The sequence below is a fragment of the Coenobita brevimanus genome, chromosome 33 (genome assembly GCF_032717465.1).
Source record: "Coenobita brevimanus isolate Jiangsu-jjx chromosome 33, ASM3271746v2, whole genome shotgun sequence".
NCBI classification, from domain to species: Eukaryota; Metazoa; Arthropoda; class Malacostraca; order Decapoda; family Coenobitidae; genus Coenobita; species Coenobita brevimanus.
The window spans coordinates 1,514,988-1,535,661 of record NC_136986.1 but is presented as its reverse complement, the minus strand read 5'-3'; the positions used below and the strand labels follow the sequence as shown (position 1 = coordinate 1,535,661).

Below are 20,674 nucleotides of genomic sequence, written 5' to 3'. Positions count from 1 at the left end.
ATACAGTGGAGTCTCTTTTATCCGAAAATCTTTTAACCGTAATATGCCATTAACCGTAAGTCGTACTAAAACGTTCTCATTTCGATTATGCGCAAAAATCCGAAATCTGTCCAAAAATTCAAACACGGCGGGCTTGTTTCGCGCCACTAGTGTTAGTTTACGGTTGCTCCACTAGTCATTAGAGCCAGCGTTGGTGGCGTCAGCCCCCTTTCCACCACGACGCTCACAGTTATCAGCAGAACTCTGCACTAGCCTACCATGTTCTTGTCTGGTATTTGCAAGCAGTAATGCATCATCGGCATACAATAAATTTGAGATATTCCTTCCATCACCATTTATTACCAACGCCATCCCCCTCTATATTGCTCGTGTTTTTACTTCTCTCATCACCTCATCCATATATATATATATATATATATATATATATATATATATATATATATATATATATATATATATATATATATATATATATATATATATATTTATTGAACAACGATGGGGACATCACACAACCTTGTCTCACACCCACACCATTCACTTAGATGCCCATTACCCCAAACACATGCTTCACTAGCATCATAAAAACTCTTGACGGTACATAGCAAGTTACCATTTACACCGTACATGTGCAAAACTTTCCACAATCCTTCTTGTCCACTTTGTCGTATGCTTTTTCCAGATCCATGAATGCAATTAACACTTCATGGTCCTTCTCACAAACCTTCTCTGCTGTCTGTCTCACTGCAAATATTTGATTCACACATCCTGTGCCACTCCTAAAGCCACCCTATTCATCACTCACTAGGACTTCTGATATCTCTCTTACTTTCTCTATAATAATTCTTCCATGTACCTTCCCTACCACACTCAATAAACTTATGCCACGTTAGTTCTTGCACTCACTTCACTTCCCTTTATTTTTGTACAGGCGTACCATCAGAGCCTTTTTCCTCTCTGCTGGCACAGTTTCACTCATCCATGCCTTCTTACATAATATCTCCAACAAGCACTTCATTCCACTTTCTCCACTACACTTAATCATCTCTGGATACACCTCATCAACACCAACTGCTTTCCCATTTTTCACCCGCTTCACGGCGCTCTTCACCTGTGCAAGTGTCATGTCTCCTGGCCCTGCATTCCTTCTCTGCACATCCCCAAAACCAATCTTGTTTACAGCCGCTCTGCTTATTCTATTCCTTTTCATCAGGCTTTCAAATTATTCTTTCCATCATGTCCTTACTTCATCCCCATGGGTTAATAATCTGCCTCTTATATCCGTCACACCATCACATTTCTTTCCGTTTTCACTTCTACATTTCCGCATCTCTTTCCAGAATAATTTCCTATTTTCAGAATAGTTTCCATTCATTTTTCTTCCTACATCATCATGTACCACCTTCTTTTTTCCTCTTCACTAGTCTCTTTACGTGCTTGTTGCTCTCAATATATTCAGTTCTTATTTCAACTGAACCCCTTTCCTGGAACCACTTTAACCACTTCTTCGTCTTTTCCTCCATCGCTTTCTTAACCTCATCATCCCACCATGCCATACCTTTCCTCTTCCTTGTTACTCTTGCCACACCACACACCACTTTTGCATTCCTAACTAAGCAATTCCTAAATGCATTCCGCAGGCTGTCCAGATCCCTTTCATTCCAATCCACTGACTCTGACTCCTCCTCTACTATAGTCCTGTAATCATCTGCCATTTCTTTGATCCTCAGCTTCTCAACTTTTAGTCTTTCTCCCTGACTGCTCCTCTCTCTCCTCATCCACCTCACTGCTCCCAGCTTGATCTTGCATACAACAATCACATGATCTAACAGACGTCCACATTGTCCTCTCAGGGTCCTCGTATCAGCAACCATTCCCATAATCGCCCTCTCTACAAGCACATAATCAATCAGGCTTCTTTTAACAGGATCTTCGTTCCCTCTATGCCATGTATATCTATGTGCATCTTTGTGTTTGAAATACGAGTTACAAATGCACATCCTCCTCTCCTGACACATAATCCTTAGTCGCTTCCCATTATCATTTTCTCCTGGTACTCCATAACAACCCATTATGTCATCCTTAGAACCAGTGCCTACTCTTCAATTCATATCCCCCTTTATGATCTCTTTATAGTTCCTGGTCATTCCTCTCACTACTTCATCCAGCTCATCCAAAACCTGTCTTTCTCTCTCTCTCACTTCTGTCCTCACACAGTGCATACACTACAATCACCGCCACTTTCACCTTCTCAAACTTGAGCTTGACATACATACACCTCGAGCTGACACTCATTCCACTCCGCTACACCTCATTCATCAACGAAGCAACTCCTTCCTTACATCTTCCTCGCCTGTTCATTCCTGATCTTACACATTTAACACCCTCCCACTCCTCCACTTCGCACCCTTTCATCTCCATTTCACACAATGCCATTGTGGCATATCTTTCATTCTTGAACACATTTCACCACTTCCACCCCCTTGCTCTCCTCATTCACACCTCTCACGTTCCACATGGCCATGCGAGTCTGCCCATTTGGTTGGGGCCCTAGGCAGGTATTGGGCCCTCCGAGGCTCTCTGAAAGAACTGCCATAAGAAAGGCAAAGGAAAAATATTTCATAAATTAATTAAAACCGTTACTGAATAGAGACCTATGATACACCGACCCAATTACAGCTTCAAAAAACGAACCTTTTTCGAATTACTAAAGTGGGGCAACTGAAGCTTCATGCAGCTCGATAAGAAACGCACAACAGTGGATAATTCATACCAAATATCAGTGGTTATCAATCACTTATTGGAGGCGGGACTTATATGCTTGGTCATGAAGAGAGTGCATGTATGCTCATGTGCTCTCTTCTCTAGATTTATGGGGCTTCCTCACTGGCATCAGCTTATTTTTTCACCCTTCTGGTGGCAACTAGGTTAGCTAGTACTCGTTTACCTCCCCTCCCTGTTAGTTTGGAACAGTAGGTGACTGTTCCTTTGTGCTGAGATTGCCTTTGCCTTCTGCTCACGGAGGGTCCCCCTGACTGATCGCTCTGGGGCATGAGCACATGGTCAGGCCTCCCTGGAGTGGTTTGAGAGGACAATTTCAGACTTAGGCATTTTGTTCTGGTTGGTTTACCCCTTGCTTGTTTTTCCTCCTTCTTCATACTTCCCCCATTAGAGGGAAATGGTTACTATGGTGGATGTCCTTACTGCCTCCCCCCCCTTCAGGGGGGGAGGCGGTCCTGACCGACCCCCCTCTGTTCCACAGATGGGCTGCCCCCAGACTGAATCGCCACAGACACGCACCCCACTAGACACAAATGTAAGTAGCGCATCCTTTGTGTTAATTCATGTTATTGGTTCCACTCCTCTGTCCAGTCTCAATCCCTTCATCATCAAGAGAGTAATTGATGGGTGTGCTGGTGAAGTGGAAGAAGTGAAAAAACTTGCTAGTGGAACAAGTGAAAAAACTTGCTAGTCAAGACTGTAAATTCGTGCCAGGTCAAGGATTTTCTTCGACTGAGCAAGTTCCATTGTTATGATGTTGTGACCATGATCCAGCACTCCATGAATTCTTGTAGGGGTGTTATTACCTGCAAGGATCTCGTGGTTATGGAAGAGGACGACATTGTACAGGAACTAGCTCAGCAAGATGCAATAGATGCTTGATTCATCACTAGATTCTTTGTTGGCTGGAGGACTAAGACCGCCACTGTCATCCTGACTTTCGGCAAAGTTTCCTTACCTTCCAGCATCAGAACTGGCTACAAAATTCTTAACGTAAGACCCTACATTCCAAACCCCCTTCATTGCTCAAAATTCCAGATTTAAGGGCATCACAAAAATACATTTTGGGCTTCTAACTTGGTGTGTGGCAAGGGTGCGGCTGTAGGCCATTCTGCTGACCAATGTACATCTGAGACTGAGTGTTGCCTTCACTGCAGGGGCGCTTGCTCCACTTCCTCAAGGGATTGTCCCAAGTGGAAGGAGGAGAAAGAGGTCAGCACAGTGAAGGCAACTGAGGGCATATCCTATTACGATGCTAGGGAGAAGATGAAGGACTTGCATGCGACTCTCAAGCCTAATGTCTCCTATGCATCGACGGTTGTGTCCCGTCCCGTGATGTGCACTGTGGAGACACAGACCGACCTTACTTTCGCCTCTCATGCCACACACCCTGCCTCTCAGTCTAAGCCTCCTGTACACTCCAACTTTCTCACTGACTTACCTAAGGCTTCTACATATTCACAGGCTGCTGCTGCCTCTACGTCAGTAAGCCCTAAACCGAAGTCTGACAAGTCTAGTAAGAGTAATCTGACCACCCTCACAAAACAGTCACGTCCTCTTGTTCTTCCGGGTTCTACTCCAGTGAGGGAGAGAAGGGTTACCTCTTCCTTGGGGAAGTCTGGGAGCCTTATCATTGATGAAAGTATGGAGGTTTCCATCAGCAAGCACCAGGAAAGGTCACCCAGTAGCCACTCGCCTGGCCATGGGGTTAAAAAAAAAAAATCTATGCACACTGACCACCCTCGTAAATCTTAAGCCGTCGCATACACTGTGTTACAGTGGAACTGTAGGCCTCTCTGGAATAAGTTACACAATATAGTAATTTTGCTTTCTATATACAAGCCAGACGTTATTGTGTACAAGAGACGCGCTTGTAGGATCACCCTGATCCTCCGCAGTTCAAACACCACCACTCATACAGAAGATATGAAGGTCATAAGAGTTGCCATATACACACAAAAATCACATCCACAAACAGAAGTGATTCTAAATTGTACTCTGGAAGCTGTTGCATGCAAAGTAAAATTCAACAACACATATCTGTCTATTTGCTCTCTCTGCTGTCCACCACATGGCCCCATTGATAGTGATGCTTTGATTTCACTATTTGAACATCTGCCTGGAAATAAGATAGTGTTGGGCGACTTTAACGCCCATCACTATCAGTAGGGTAGCATGAGGATCGATGGTCGTGGGGAGCAAATAGCCGACCTAATATAACAATCCAGCCTGTCTTCTGAACGATGGCAGAGCGACTCGTGTAGATGATCGTACTGGTAACTTTTCGACCAATAACTTGTCTCTGGCCTCCCCAGGTATACATCATGACATTTCGTGGGATCCTTATGACGACTCCTTGGGAGGTGATCATTTACCCATCTGTCATTCTTATACACGTAACATTGTTTTGGACCATCTACCTCCAAAATTTAACTATAAGAAAGCAGATTGGGGATCCTTCTCAAGGATTGCCAATTTAGATATACCTGGGGAGACCACAGATGTTAAGGTCGAAAATCTAAACAATTCCATAATACACGCGGCTGAGGCTGCTATACTCAAAACTTTTAGAGTTCATGCAAAACATAGAGCACATTGGTGGACGCCGGATTGCCGACAAGCACTAAGGAAACACAGTGGAAGATATAGGATTATTGACAGTCAGCCTACAGAGGAAAATTTAATTGCATACAAACAGGCATGGTCTGACGCAAGGAGGATAATAAGAAGGGCCAAACGTGACTCCTGATGGAATTTTATGCCCACGATGAATCGTTATACACCATTGACTAAAGTCTGGTCCACCATTAGAATATTAAATAATAAAGGCCCACACATCCCTGTGACCACACTGCAGGTCAATAATAACATCTATGACGATCCCGTGAATGTTGCTCACATTCTTGCCAGGAGTAGTTCCCATGTAAGCAGCTCAGCCAATTAAGACCCACGTTTCCAGCAACATATATGCACAGCTGAGCAACGAATATTAGACTTTACCACAGAAGACAGACTCCCCATACGATAGATAAATTGTTCCTTGCCCTTCAATCCTGTAAATACACCAGCCCTGGCCGAGACTCCATCACGTACAGTATGATCCAGCATCTTAAGCAGTACAACCTGACGAAACTGTTAGCACTGTGCACTGAGCTCTGGGCATCTTGAACGTTTCTAAACTTATGGCGCTTGTGCAAGTCATACCGATAACCAAAGAGACTGGTTATCTTATGAATCTCACTTCATTCTGTCCTATTGTCCTGACTTCTTGTCTATGTAACGTCAGGGAATGAATGGTCAATAATAGGCGTCTTTTTGTTTTAGAGTCGAAGAATTTGTTAAATGATCAACAATTTGGCTTCCATAAATATAGAAGTTCGCAAGATCATTTAATGAATTTGGAGCATTGTATTGAAAAGCCATTTGCCAATAAAGAAATCATGATAGGGGTGTTCTTGGACATCCATATAGCCTATGACATGACATGGCGACACCGTATACTAATGAAGCTCTATGCTTATGGTTTAAGAGGAAGTCTGCTTATTTTTATTTCAAATTTCTTAAGGGACAGGACTTTCTCTGTCAAACTGCCCCAACATCGGATATACTTATCCAGGAAAACGGGGTGCTACGGGGAAGTGTGCTTAGTCCCACTTATTTTTAGTATTATGATCAATGATATTCTGTCATCAGCTCCCATTCCAAGGAATTTTAAATACTCGCTCTATGCTGACAATTGTGCAATATGGCACTCTTCCCATAATGCACAACCTTCGGCTGGCCAGATTCAAGCAGCGCTTGACTCCATCCACCAATGGGCCTTGCAGTGGGGATTTAAGTTTTCCGTCCTCAAGTGTGCAGCTGTAGTTTTCACAATCGTAACATACCTAATTTTTGTTTAACTCTGGATAATCAGGCAGTACCTTTTCAAATTATGTAAAGTTTTTGGGCCGACATTTTGATCGTCGTTTGAACTTTAAAACTAATGTTAATAATCTGCTTGCTTGTTGTGATAAACTGTTAAATGTCCTCAAGTACATAGCAAGTACTACATTGGGTGCTGCAGATAATCTTTATTAATGGAGTTTAAGTCCCTTATTCGATCAAAGCTAGACTATGGTACACAGGTGTATGGCTTGGCAACCGATGCCACGTTGAAAAGCTTGGATGTGCTCCAGAATAAATGTTTACAAATGTGTCTTGGAGTCGTCTGGTGTACCCAAGTAGCTCAAATAAAACAGGAGGCGAATGTGCTTTCCCTCCGTATTCGTCGTGACCACTTGGCCTTGTCCTATGGACTAAGAACATAATTATAGGAAAAGTAATATTGGCAATGTGGCCTGCACCCCCCTGGGTCACTATCACCATCTTATGCGGGGGGTACGTCGGCCACTTGCCGTTTGTATCCACTTACTGTCTCAAGAGCTTGGTGTGAACCTCAGTGACTGTGACAAGTTGATGTCATAAAATATAGCACCTTGGGAGCCACCTAGCTTTACTGTTGATGTATCATGGCTCCCAGCACCTACGATCAAGGTGCCAGAGGTGGAGGACCACCACTTGAGAGAGAGAGAGAGAGAGAGAGAGAGAGAGAGAGAGAGAGAGAGAGAGAGAGAGAGAGAGAGAGAGAGAGAATTTTTATTTCACATACGCAGTGTGTCATTGAATGAACAAATAAATCTTATGGAATATATATTACAGTATAAATACAGAAAACTTAAGTCATTAATGTGTATTATTTATCAAAACTGACCAGGACATAATGTTTGATAGTGATGTTTGGGAGCAAATCTACGCACTGGCACGGAGTGGTCACGTAACGTGCAACGTGTGGGGATGGATTGGCCTCCATGGTGTTGGTGAGGTTACAATGATAGAGGGAAGGTTCAGGGCTGTGCAATATCTTGAGATATTAGAGGAGGTGATGCTGCCTACTATCCACGCATACACCCTTCTGTATCCTGAGAACATCATTTTCATGCACGATAACTGTCCCATGCACACAGCGAGAGTTGTGAGAACATGGTTTGAGGATCACCACTACCTAGAACTTTTGCTTTGGCCTAGCGACAACCCTGACCTAAATCCCATTGAGAACGTTTGGGCCAATATTGTTAATGTTTGGGAGCCCAACGAGGAAAGGAAGCGACAGCGACTGTTGTGTCACATAATGAGGGAGTGGGAAGTTGTCAGGAGAAAGTGTCACATCATTCACAATCATGTGGCGTCACTACCTGACCGCCTTCACAATGTGATTACCAGCAATGGTCTCTGGACAAAATACTGAGTGTAATTAAAGTGGCAGATTTATTCTGAGTTAATAATTTCATCCAATGATGTTTTCACGATATAATATTATATTCCTTTGGACATTTTTCCGAATAAAACAGGAGTATTATTTTCTTGTCATATGTAGATCACAAATTATTTTGGAAAGAACATTATTTTATAATGCTACGAGGAATGAATATTTTATCAGAAAATAAACTTACTGTAAATTATTATGATTTTGTTCTATGCCTACTGATGACGAGATAAAGTAGAATAAACATACTGTAAATTATTATGATTTTGTTTTATGCTTATCGATGTTGAGATATAGCCTAGTAGATTTGAAACATAACATAAGTAACAAATATACTGTATGTTTGGCAAAAACAAACCCTTATAATTGATTATCATGCCATCCCTGTATTCATTTTCACCACATTAGAAAACATGTCCTATTTAATGACTGCGATGAATTTTCTTGGAAAAGATAAAAGGAGATAAAACGTTGTGACGTATGTGTTGGAATCAGCGCCATGCTTATCCTGCAGCTATATCGCACACGTAAACATCCTGCCAATCGAAAGTGATGCCGGTAAGCAACACACAAATAAAGTCAAAGCAATCATATAATCTTAAAGCCCGTCATCGAACACTTTGTGGCAACTTTGATGGGCAAACCAGCAGACAGGCAGTGCCCGTAGTTGAGGGAAATCATCAGACACTTCCCGGTGGTCTGGCGCTGGGCATGAGTCAAGGACCCTGCCATCCTCAAAAAATTGCCTCTTTAACCATGCTGTTTTTCTGCACTCTTCATTGTTTTCTTTGTTTACAATTGCAACAATTCATATGCTATAATGAGTTAGTTCTTTTACTTTTCAACTGCATTGCGCATGGTCATATCGCACTCAATTGCTGCCGACCGCTGCCGACCACCTACTGACTACTGGTCAACTTTACTGCCTGACCAGCTACTCAGCAGTTTGGACAACATCACAGTTCATGCCTGATAGACTGTGCCCGATGAGGGCACAATCCACCAGTTACTGTCCGATGGGGGAGAGTGTGGACGGGGATTAACAACTTTTGCCTACATCGGGGGACTGACTAACATCAAGCAACACACAGTAATTATGTATTAACCCGCTGCATGCCAGTGCCATTTTAAAATAGTCTGACAAAATTCCGCGGCCAGTGCCAGTGCCGTTTCAAAACGGTTTAAAATAAAAAAACTTCACTGTGACAGCATTTTTCAAGATTCGCGGGTAAAAATTGGCAGGCATGTAAGGTAACTGTTCCTCTACCATCCCCCAGGCTGTCAAGGCCAAACACTCGCTCCCCCCCTCACACTCGCTCTGCCTCACCCTGCCTGTGTGCCTCACCCAGTGCTGTACATAGTGAAGGCATTTTGTAAATATTTTCATGTAAGTGTAAGTTGTAAATATTTTCTTGTAAGGACTATATAGGTAAGTCAAGTTGTAAATACCTCCCTGTAAGTGCGAAGACTGTACGTAATGAAGTCAGGTTGTACCTACCTTCAAGTAAGTGTAAGATAATGCATTCAGAGTGGGAAAGACACGCAAATTGTGATAGATGCTGAAGTAATAAGTAATCAGAAAAGTACAGAACATTGCTATACCTTCCTAGCATAAATACCTGAGTATACCTTACACAGAAAACAGCTTTCTCTCATGTATGTGGTGAGCATGAGAGAGCGGCTATACCTGTACACGAGTATGCAGGACTCAATAAAACTCATTTCCGTGCCTCGGTGAGCATTTTAATGGGGAAATTCGTTGTTTCCACATCAAAATCTATCATTTTAGCGAAAAAAAAAAAGGTCAAAAAATGGCCGGCACTGGAGTGACCCATAGGGCTAAAAATAGTCGGCACGCAGCGGGTTAAAATGAGGGAACAAACCCACGCTGCCAGTGTTAATTGACGCTAGTTACCCATTTTGTAGCCTCTTCATTCCACTGTCTTCATCGTTGTCTCTTTCCTTCCATCTCCTCCAAACACTGTGGGGGAGGGATCGGTGTTGGTTAGGTGCCGGAAAATAAAACTGAATATTGGTTACCTAGTCCCTGTTTGATGTTACAGAACGATATCTTATGCACCTCATGGACGTGAAAGTAATTAAGTGGAGCTGCTAGGAAGAATTTTAAGGTAATCATCTCATAATATATGAATGCTGCTGATTATCTTACTATATTTTTGCATTTCTAATGCAATGCATTTATACTGAGAATGAGCCCCGTGAAGGAGTATTGTCTGCAGAGACGTGGGCGATACTTAAGGAGTTTTGGTACCCCTTTCGTCCCGAATCAATCTTTTTCAGCATTTCAACTGTTCCTCGTTTCTTTTTTCCTCGTGCTTGCTCTCCCTCTCTATTTCCTTCTCCTTTGTGCTACAAGGTCTTACTGGCTTAGTACAGTCTTCTGTGTTCTTATTTCAATAAAATATATTTCGCGAAATATAAAAAGGAGTAAGACAACAAATAGTATTAGTATTAATTTATTGTCGATGCATATTAACATGATATCATGTGTCAGAGCATAATAACCCTTGAAATTGATGAACTGTAATACCAATATTACATTCGTTAAAGAAAGCATTGCTGGTTCTCTTCGTTAGAGGTCAACATCTATTAATCTGACTCACTAGCCTTCGTTTCCTCTGCTTCGAATATTAAGAATAAACGAAACTACCAACTGACATGCTGCTCTATTGTGCGATGTTGCCAGTTACGTTTTATAGATTGCTGACGCTTATTATTCTATTATTCTCCACGTTCGATCATTAAATACTGTAGTATTCTCTAACCATAGTTTTGTGCCACTTATTAGGTACTAACCTTGTATAATATGATGAGACTATTTGCATAACTACCATTCAAAAATTCAGCCATCACGGTCCACCTTACACAGGCTCTACGTTCTAAGCGATTCATTCATAAAGATACGTGGACTTACTACAGGGAACTGCCAGATGTCTCCATATGCCCCAGTATTATTTCGCACTTTCTACTTGCTCAATTGTACAGTTGGCCAAGAAGAAAGTGCAACCAAATATGCTGGTGTGTGGCGATATCTGGCAGCTGCTTCGTAGTAAACACTCGTATTTTTTCAATGGATCACTCAGAATCTACAACCTTTGTAGGATGCACGTGATTGGCTGAAGCGTTCAGTATCGGAACAAATGTTCTGTCCTTTATTTATTACTGAATAATAACTATGTGGCAAGATGTAATGTATACAGATGATGTCTATACACAGATGATGTCTATGTACTAAATAAGCAAGCTGTAATTACAGTTATAGTAGGAATAACACGTAGCAATGAGTACCGATTAACTTATGGTATTGTGTTCGCATTGAGAGAGGTGTTTCAGGGGTTAGTTTCGAATGATTTTGACCTTTGAAGCGGCGGAACCTGGCCGAGGCACATTGTCTAACTGGTGTCGGTATCTATCGAGATGCAAAGTTTCCTTACGAAATGGGCTAATAAGAGACGTTAGATAATTACACACGCTCTGAAAATTAGTGTAATATATATGTGATATAAGACTGGCCATTCCAGTTCAACATCACTAGCAATGCATATTTTGTAAACCGTTTATGCAAGTCTTATAATATTCCCTCAGTACTATGTCATTTATAATTACTTCATTTTGGTTACAGAAACTTAAATTTAAATATGAGAGAATAATTGCGTGCTCAGCTAAAGGACCTACCTTAACTATTCCCCCTAGTATCATGATTCATAACCGAATACTTGATGCAGTTTAACTTCTTCATTGCAAAGTGATACTGACAGCAGCGAGTGTCCACACTATGAATCTGGCAGCACGCTACTTGTAGTACTCCACCTGTCAGTAGGGGTCTCAACCTCGGATAAATTACCCCCAGCGCAGTCATTGCAGTCATTCTGCATTTAAACACATTTATCGTTATATTTACGTTAGGTCCATTGCCTACAGAAATGGATGTATTGTTTGTGTACTGTATAGTATGGCCAACGATCCAAACGTATTTGGAATATAAAAAACAGCTTAGGTAGGCTGCAATGCTCTAATAGGTCAACCAGGGATCAAGCTCGCTACCCTAAACACGCAGCCGTTCACACTTCCTCATTTCCCCATGTCAGTGCACCTCGCCGCATCACCATCAATTCGACAACAGATATAACCTGAGCACCTTGCATGCTGTGATGTTCGTGTAGAAACTATAAACACCTATTAAATGTTTGGATTTCGATATAATTCAGTGTTGTTTGCTTTAATTTCATAGGATGTCTAATATGAGGAGATTGCTCCAGTCGAATTGGAGGGGCCGAAAAACCATGCTCGGCATACCTCTTCACACCACACGTTGTTCCCATGAATCCTTCCTCCCTTCTCATCTCACTATGGTATGGAAATAAGGGATACCTTTAACAATTATATATCATCATGCCTGTCATTGCACCCATATGTATTGCAGCCGGGCATCAGTGTTGTTTTATTTTATTTTATTTTTGTCAACCATCACTTATTTCTATGTAGTTCACGATACAGTAGTTATTTTATGAAAAGGAGGGTAGGAATATCTAGGTGTAAGAAAACTGAGAAAGTCGAAGTAGAGACGACGGAAATTTTCGGCATTTAACCTTACATTATACTGACACACATTTGCTGCGTACTGTTAATTATACGAGGCTAGCTAAACTGATATCGTCAGATAGGAGTTTGTGCTTAGTAATACTGTGACCGAGAATATCTGTGAGCTATATCAGACACTAACACGTTCACCAAGATGTATAAAAGTTGCTAATGAGTAATATACCTACATGTTCATTAGGAACACTAAAGGTTAATTCTGTATTTTCCTCTGATCAGTGATACTCTAAGATAATATTAATCACAGAGAAGTGTGTATCGGGGCTCCAACACGTTCTCGTAATTCACAGTGTAGCCATGCGCTCAAAAATCAAACCACTGCTTTACATTTATTTTTTTAATACACATTCTCTTCATACCTTTAATGCACAAGTTTTATATTTCCACCCTCTACATATTACCCCACTGTAAATAAATACATTTAAGTTTTACTTACTAACATTAGTAGGGAAACTGAAATATCAACATCCATGAGAGTTATTAAATGTGCTCCATAAAAGGTATGACAAGGAAGTGTTCCAAAAGAAGCAATATTACTGGACAGTTCAGTACTCTGTCCAACCACCAGTCTTCACGATTACACTGTGGAGGCGCTCTGGGACGGAAGCCACGTGGTTGTGAATGAGAGTCTGTTTCCCTCTGAAGACTAGCCACTCCGGTGTCATGTGTTGCATGAGTTGCTCTGGCGTTCTTTCCTGTGCTGGCTCCCACGTATTCACAATGTTAGCCCGCACGTTTTCTATAGGGTTCAGGTCAGGGCTGTTGCTAGGCCAGAGTAGATCAAGGTGGCGCTGTTCGTCAAACCACCGTTTCACTACCCTAGCTGTGTGAACAGGGCTGTTAGCCTGTATGAAGATAATGGTATCTGGATATGGGAGGGCGTAGGAGCGGACAGGGGGCATCATCACCTCCTCAACGATCTCCGAATACTTGCCTGGAGTGAACCTATCCTCTGTGTGACCTGTCCAACCCCCTGCAGGAAAATCCATCCTCACACGCTGCAAGTGACATGACCGCTGCGAGCTACATGGTAGATGTTCTCATCATACCTAAAAGTCATGTTATATAATGTATAAAGACATGTTTTGGTTTTTATTTCGTATGTTCACACTTCTAATGTATGTATACATACATACAAAAAAAAAAAAAAAAAAATATATATATATATATATATATATATATATATATATATATATATATATATATATAATTACCTCGTATTGTCTCTCCTTCAGCAATGAAGTTTCCCATGCGATGTGGAGCTGAATGTTTTCTCATCAGAGAAAACTACTCTCCTCCCGTGGTCCAAGTCTTCCACCACATAACTCTGGGCAAACTGGAGCCGAAATTCCCGATGATGGTCCGTTAACCTGGGTTTGATCGCTAGCGTTCGGTGGCGATAGCCCATTTCCTTCATCCTCTGCCGTATAGTCTCCGCAGACACATCCAGCTGCAGCTGTTCTCTAGCTGCCACCGCGTTGCTGAATGGATGGGTTTCAATATACTCGCATACGCTGCTCCTTTTCAGCCGTGGTTTTTCTCGCACGTCCAGGTTTAGGGTGATCTCTCAGGTTGCCTTCCGCCTCCCACCTCTTGAGCCAGCGATATACAGTGGTGTGGTGAATGCCAATTTCCTCTGCTATATTGCAGGTTGATAGGCCACTCTCTCTCATTCCCACTATCCTCCCTCGCATGGGATTTTTGTCACCTTGACGTTGTTCTCTATTTGCTGCCATGACGCGCTGTGACGATGTGGGTGAGAGCTGTGGATCCCTGATCACGTAATTTTATGATGTGAGGCAATGCATGACACTTCATGGCAGCACGCTCTTATTATCTCATCTATTGATTCAACTTCCCTATCTGTTCCACACTAACATATTTATGATAATTGAATTGATTACTTTCATTAATCAGTATTACTGACTCACACAATACAGATTGGATTATATTCATTGGTTTTGATACATAGTAAAATACTTGCCTTTCACTGTTTAGACCATTATACGAAACCATTCTGCTGCCGCTAGACTCTTCCTGTGTGCTATGATGCCAACTACTGTGATTATGAACTTATATTAAAGCACTTTCAGTTTCCGTAGTTTATCATCTCACATATTTGAATATAGTCCAATCGTTACTGGTGAACGTGTTAGTGTCTGATATAGCTCTCAGATATTCTCGGTCACAGTATTACTAAGCACAAACTCCTATCTGACGATATCAGTTTAGCTAGCCTCGTATAATTAACAGTACGCAGTAAATGTGTGTCGGTATAATGTAAGGTTAAATGCCAAAAATTTCCGTCGTCTCTACTTCGACTTTCACAGTTTTCTTACCTAGATATTCCCACCCTCCTTTTCATAAAATAGCTACTGTATCGTGAACTACATGGAAATAAGTGATGGTTGACAAAAATAAAATAAAATAAAACAACACTGATGCCCAGCAGCAATACATATGGGTGCAATGACAGGCTTGAGGATATATAATTGTTAAAGGTATCCCTCCTTTCCATACCATAGTGAGATGAGAAGGGAGGAAGGATTCATGGGAACAACGTGTGGTGTGAAGAGGTATGCCGAGCATGGTTTTTCGGCCCCTCCAATTCGACTGGAGCAATCTCCTCATAGTAGACATCCTATGAAATTAAACCAAATAACACTGAATCATATCGAAATCCAAACATTTAATAGGTGTTTATAGTTTCTACACGAACATCACAATGTGCAAGGTGCTCAGGTTATATCTGTTGTCGAACTGCTGGTGATGCGGCGAGGTGCACTGGCATGGGGAAATGAGGAAGGGTGAACGGCTGCGGGTTTAGGGTAGCGAGCTTGATCCCTGGTTGACTTACTAGAGCAGTGCAGCCTACCTAAGCTGTTTTTTATATTCCAAATACGTTTGGATTGTTGGCCATACTATACAGTACACAGACAATACATCCATTTATGCAGGCAATGGACCTAGCGTAAATATAACGATAAATGTGTTTAAATGCAGAATGACTGCAATGACTGTGCTGGGGGTAATTTATCCGAGGTTGAGACCCCTACTCACAGGTGGAGTACTACAAGTAGCGTGCTACCATATTCATAGTGTGGACACCCGCTGCTGTCAGTATCACTTTACAATGAAGTAGTTAAACTGCATCAAGTATTCGGTTATGAATCATGATACTAGGGGGAATAGTTAAGGTAGGTCCTTTAGCTGAGCACGCAATTATTCTCTCATATTTAAATTTAAGTTTCTGTAACCAAAATGAAGTAATTATAAATGACATAGTACTGAGGGAATATTATAAGACTTGCATAAACGGTTTACAAAATATGCATTGCTAGTGATGTTGAACTGGAATGGCCAATCTTATATCGCTTATATAGTACACTAATTTTCAGAGCGTGTGTAATTATCTAACGTCTCATATTAGCCCATTTCGTAAGGAAACTTTGCATCTCGATAGATACCGACACCAGTTAGACAATGTGCCTCGGCCAGGTTCCGCTGCTTCAAAGGTCAAAATCATTCGAAACTAACCCCTGAAACACCTTTCTTATTGCGAACACAATACCATAAGTTAATCGGTACTCATTGCTACGTGTTATTCCTACTATAACTGTAATTACAGCTTGCTTATTTAGTACATAGACATCATCTGTGTATAGACATCATCTGTATACATTACATCTTGCCACAGTTATTATTCAGTAATAAATAAGGGACAGAACATTTGTTCCGATACTGAACGCTTCAGCCAATCACGTGCATCCTTACAAAGGTTGTAGATTCTGAGTGATCCATTGAAAAAATACGAGTGTTTACTACGAAGCTGCTGCCAGATATCGCCACACACTAAACATATTTGGTTGCACTTTCTTCTTGACCAACTGTACGCGTGTATGTCTGTGTATGGCAGTGTATATATATATATATATATATATATATATATATATATATATATATATATATATATATATATCTGTATATATATATATATATATATCTGTATATATATATATATATATATATATATATATATATCTGTATATATATATATATATATATCTGTATATATATCTATATCTATCTATATATATCTATCTATCTATCTATCTATCTATCTATATGTATATATTATTATATATATACATATAAAAAAATATATATATATATATATATATATATATGTGTGTTTATATTTATATATATATATAATTGTTACTGTTGGTACTAGTACTTAGTAAATGTACGTTAATTTCCATGTAAATGAAGTGGTATTGTTAAACTACTAGAACGAGTAAAATGTGTTAATAAATAAAGAGTAAAATAGTTTGTAGTGGGTGATCGGAGTCTGTTGTGTGTGGAAACTCAGTTCGTAAGGTCTACTCACTGCCTGTTTGCTTATTTTTTTCTTGTAACCCTGTTATCATCAATAACCCTATCTTAATTGTTACTTGGTTTGATTGTTGTAAATATCATCATTCTAGTTGTAATTATAAAGCACGTTTTATATATCTTTGTGCAAAGTATTTCTCTCTCACCTTTGTATTAGCAATAAATCACTACAGGATAATGGTGTTATTCATTTGTGATGTTATAAGCAATAAAGGATTGTACATTGAAGCCCTATGGAAGAAATAGAGTAAAAGTATATTCACTCACTCGTTAGAGGGTGCAGGATCACAGTGTCCACATATGCTCGTAATATCTTTTGACTAACATTGATTTTCGAGTTGTTCATTGATTGCTGGTCGAGACATTAATAGGCTTCATTTACTGCTGTTGTATATCGTTGCTGCAGTTCAGGGTAGTTGGCTAATTTTCTCCACCTGCCCCTGTGTCAATTTATGTACCGTACTCGTAGATAGACATAGAGAGATAGAGGGGTTGGTTGTAATTTTAGATCGTCAGTATAAAGTTGAGGCGTCGTTCGGTTCGAACCTTTCGCTGTTCTATTTTTCTATCATGTTAATGTAGACTCAACTATAGAATTATAGTCGAGGTTCGTAGGATTGCTGCCACCAAAAATCTTGTACCCGTAGCCGAGGCATTTCCAAAAATGTTAGATTATAGGGTTGTAAGAGGAGAGAATTTTCAAGTTAGTCTTGTCGTGGATGGGAGGAGAATGATAAAAGTAAGTCTGGGGTTTGATTGCAGTTTTATTCTCAAGATGGAGTTATCTTAACAAGAGCAGTACTAAGGTGAGGGCGGTTTATGCTAGCTAACTCCATGCCCTTTACTCCTGCCTTTTCCACCGTGCCTCTCCTGTTTCGTATCACGACCCAACCCCTACTGCCCTGACTCTCCAGTTTCCCCTGTATATGACTGGTTGGGTCATGTCTGTGGGTACGTGTGATAATTTCCATCAGGTTTGTGGTGCGGCTTTGCATGACGTTGATGTGCTGTGTGCAACATTCCATAGCTAGAATCTCCACTGCTGTTTCCTCCAGCTTTCGAATTTAGGCACGACTTTTTTCAAACCTCTATATTACATATTAGCAGCTTATGACACTAGCTATTATATAGTGTGTTATATCTTAGTGTCCTGACAAGAGCACAATGATGTTTAAAGGATTTGTATGACATCGTATAACAGTATGGTATAATACGCATAATTAATCAGTTACGAGATGTTAAGGAGCTTTCATAGCCAACGATAATTCAGGCCACAGCGCCTAGTTGAACAGTGGTCCCTGCTATATGAACTACAGATGTTACATGTCAATCAGAGTGAACTTAGAGTACTGTCTGCCATTACAGAGAGAAAATGCAGTGCATTTATAATGGATTTTTTTCCTTTGCACTAAAATATTCGGTGGTGTAGGAATGGGAACTTCTAAACTAAAAAAATGTGAACTAAATCACCGCAGTTCATGTAATTTTCATGGTACATCTGTTCACTGTATATATTATGTTATCATCCTACTATCCCCACACGATTATATTTAGGATGAAATGTCAGATACAAGTTTCAATAATCCCTCCTAATCAGGATGAATACAGTTATCTGACTTTAAGCAGAACTAAATAGGAAATGCGTTCTTCAAGTAAAGAAATTACGAGAGACTTTGAAAAGGAAGAATTTAAAAAGAAAAGTGAGATATTGTACAGCAGTTGTTTAATCCTTTCATAGTCCATATTTCTCTCAGCTGAATAAACATTTCCTGGTTTGAGCCTAATCAGCATTTATTTATGTCCTTACTCACAGGTGTGGTTCATCTACGTGAAGGGTATGGAGTTGTTTATTAAAACTGAATATGCTTTTATAGTTTTTTTTTTTTACCTTTTAATATTAACAGTCAGAAAAGAGCAATATGGCAGCTGAATCTGAAGGAGCAAAAACGTGTACATAGTTTGGCATATGACGAGGCACCAGGATTCCTGAGGACTGGATGATGTACAAATGATTATTATGTGGCCCATTCCACTGGGCATGCTGTTCATAATTCTCCCAGTATCGAATATTCTGTCCTTTTATGTCCTACCTCATGATGTTCTAGGTTGGGAAAGCGTCTGGATGAATTGTTATATTTTACTATTTTATTTTATTTCAGGAGTGCTCATATTGGTGCCCCTCTGAACCTGCAACTGATAATATCCCGGAACTTTGCTAAACTAGATGGCACTTCCCCATTGTATCTAGGCAAGGAAAAGCTGCTACAGGTTTCGTTAGCCTGGGGAGTGCCTCATGATGCCCCCTACACACCTCAGATTGATAAATGTCTGAGGATTATATCGCAGGTGGGTAAGAGAATTTAATTTTTTGGCTTAATGTTTTTTTACACGAAATTACTCCTTATCTGAGTAACAATAACAGCAGATAACAATATTACTAAAGATATCATTGTAGTAAAGAAGTTATTTATTTCACAAGGATGATGTCTTACATATTCTGTTTTTGCAACCTCCAAGCACTTTTACCCAGTTGCGGATAAATCCCTAGTAGTGAACGAGACATCACTAATTCTAAGTCTTCCAAGAATTATATCCTGAGATGAATAAAAATTTTCCGTACACGACAAGAGAATTAAACTGAATTATTGGAAATAAATATTGTGGCGCTGCAACAGCTCGATTATGTGATGCGGAATAAACTTTAAAACCTGTGTAAACTACTAAAGTCGATGCCTCTAACAAAGAAAAAAATGGCAACACAGTAAGTCAATCATGAATCAACTATAAAAGGTGTAAGAAGTTCACATCCTTAGCCCATTAGCTCCCAGAGTTCCTGTGGGAGGGATTTTGGTGGCAGTGTACTAAGCTTACTGCCCTCAGCCTATCGGCACCTAGTCGCGAAGCTCACAGGTCCCTACCCTGGGGTTCCCTTCTTTATTAAATTTTTAAAAGCCCCACCTCCGTCCTATACTGAGGACACTGGGCGCAAGTGGGTTAAGAAAAGAATATCAATCAGATAGCCAGAGGCTTCTCCAAGTATGAAGGACAGTGAGAAGGAACCATCCGTCCTGCCATGCCTATGGAGAAACCTCCACCACAGGTCCCCCAGACTCGGACATAGGACTAGCATGTGATGGAAAGTAAGGGGAACAAAGCAATAATCAAAATACGGTTGATTCCCACTACACATTACGGACTAATGACTAAGCCATGAGTGCCTAGTGCATAACTGGGCAACAGTCACTTCCAATCGCTAAGACATGGAGGGGAGAACCCTCGGTACTAACACCCTCTGAAAAACATCCCTTAATTTATTATTATCAACAGCATCCCACAGGCTCTGCCAGAAATTAAGAATCACATACTTCAAGTATGGTCTCATATCGGAAGCAGGAAGGGGGTAGTTGGCAGGGGTCATCGACAAGAAACAGATTTTATAAATGGATCTTCCATCTCATTGCCGTCCACACTGACAGGGGCATGAACCCTTGCCATACTCCAGAAAGGCAAGGAGAGGGGATGAGCTGAAGTAAATTCTACTGTATAATTAGAGGAATTTAGAAAATTTCCTGC

The 20,674-nt window shown here is 40.6% G+C and overlaps 1 protein-coding gene across 1 annotated transcript in view; it reads left to right on the top strand.

Annotated features, from left to right (window-relative positions):
* LOC145395710 (ionotropic receptor 93a-like) overlaps positions 1-20,674 on the top strand; it is a 98,033-nt gene that overhangs the window by 57,047 nt on the left and 20,312 nt on the right. Inside the window, exon 5 of the mRNA XM_080269250.1 lies at positions 19,261-19,447. Within this exon, the coding sequence (XP_080125376.1) occupies positions 19,261-19,447 (187 nt within the window). The remainder of the gene's footprint in view (positions 1-19,260; positions 19,448-20,674) is intronic.